Below are 1,696 nucleotides of genomic sequence, written 5' to 3'. Positions count from 1 at the left end.
CTGCTATGCATCGCGCGCGCCTTGTTGCGCAAGAGCCGCGTCGTCTTGCTGGACGAAGCCACGGCCAGCATCGACTTGGCGTCCGACCGGCTCATCCAAGAAACCATCAAGGAGTGCTTTGGTCACGACGTGACACTGCTTGTGATTGCACACCGTCTGGACACGATTCTGGACAGCGACCAGATTCTGGTGATGGCCGACGGTCGCGTGGCCGAGTATGGACCCCCGAGCGAGCTGCTTGCGAACGAAGCGAGTGCGTTTGCACAGCTGGCCAAACAGGCACAGCTAGCTTGATTGTGAGAAGCAATCATTGGCGATTCGACAGAGTGCTATTCGTTTGGAGCACTAACTTTTTGCTGGTGGCATCATGATTGGATGCTTTACCATTTTTCATTGTGGGTGTTCGGTGTCGGGTGATTCTTGCTATGATTGTCTTAACATGTTGGTATCGAAGTGAGGCAAGCGTGCAATGTAGAAGGCAAGCGTTCAAGCCGTCGCCGTCGCCGTAAAGTGCCGTTGTAGATATCCTCGTTGGATCGTTGGGCGGCTAGCTAGACAAGGTTAGCTAGACTATCTGCCTACACCAGCCTATTTGCAGCGTTGTTGCCTCTACTACGCGATGCAGAGAGAGCGGCGGTGCGTACGCACTCCAATAGGCACTTCAGCTCCATCATTGTCTCGTCGGTGTCTTGGTGGTATCTCGGGCGCTACGACGCTGACTATGCCCGCGACGCTCGTCGGCATCTTTGCGCTGCTTCGCACTGAGCTCGGTGTGTGGCCCGCACTCGCTGGCAGTGTCGCGATGTTTAGCATGCTCTACCTCGGGTACGCGTCGGCGACATCGGTCGGTCATGTCCGCGCACAGCTCCTTTCGACGCAAGCGCAGCGTCTCAAGCTCACAAGCAAGGCGGTGGCTGGCGCCCGCGCGCTCAAACTTAACAGCTGGGAGCGCCATCTCGAGGACGCGATCACATGCACGCGCGCCTTGGAGCTGACGTACTTGCAGACCTACCAGAATCGCCGCATTCTCAACATGGTCGTGCTCGCCGTCGCGCCTGTCTTGTCGCTCGCACTCTCTCTTGGCGTCTACGTGGCGCAGGGCTACACGCTGTATGCGACGCAAGCATTCGTGGCACTTGCCTATATCAACAACGCGCGCCACCCGTGCACGGTGTTTGCCAATGCCGTCGTCTCGTCGCCGAGGCCAAGGTGTCGGCGAAGTGAATCGGCGATTTTTTGCTTCAGGACAAGCTCCCGTCGTTAGTGCCACCACCGACAACGTCAACGCCACCGGCTTGTACGGTTGACTTCACCGACGGCAACTTTGGCTGGTTGTCGTCGGAAGACGGAAACAATCCTTTGACGCTCGTCGTCGCCGAAGAACGCCAAGTCGGCGCTGTCACGGCTCCTATCTATGTGACGTACTGCAGTGCGAGCGGCTTCAACGGCGTGGTCGTCGGGACGCTGCTTGTCGCTCTTTTGTCATGGCGCAAGTCGCACTCTCCATGACGGATTATTGGTTCATGGGCTACTGGTCGGCCAATGCAACACCTGGCTCGCGTGGGACGTACACAGCCATCTATGTCGGTATCGCCTCGATATGCCTCGTGTGGCTGCGGAGTGTCTTCCTCTAGCAGCTGGCTGTCGTCTGCTCTCGTGCGCTCCACAACCGCCTGCTTCACCGCGTCCTCAAGGC

The 1,696-nt window shown here is 58.0% G+C and overlaps 1 protein-coding gene across 1 annotated transcript; it reads left to right on the top strand.

The window, feature by feature from the left end:
• Nucleotides 1-721: 721 nt before the first annotated feature.
• On the top strand, nucleotides 722-1,307 carry SPRG_17337 (hypothetical protein; the record flags this gene model as incomplete). The annotated part of the gene is made up of 2 exons (XM_012356952.1): nucleotides 722-1,209; nucleotides 1,265-1,307. The coding sequence occupies 2 exons, from the start codon at nucleotides 722-724 to the stop codon at nucleotides 1,305-1,307; spliced, it is 531 nt and encodes a 176-aa protein (XP_012212342.1).
• Nucleotides 1,308-1,696: the final 389 nt, after the last annotated feature.

Source organism: Saprolegnia parasitica (assembly GCF_000151545.1).
Source record: "Saprolegnia parasitica CBS 223.65 unplaced genomic scaffold supercont2.656, whole genome shotgun sequence".
In the NCBI taxonomy this organism is placed as follows: Eukaryota; Oomycota; class Saprolegniomycetes; order Saprolegniales; family Saprolegniaceae; genus Saprolegnia; species Saprolegnia parasitica.
The sequence above is the reverse complement of the archived record's forward strand: the minus strand, read 5'-3'. Positions and strand labels throughout refer to the sequence as shown.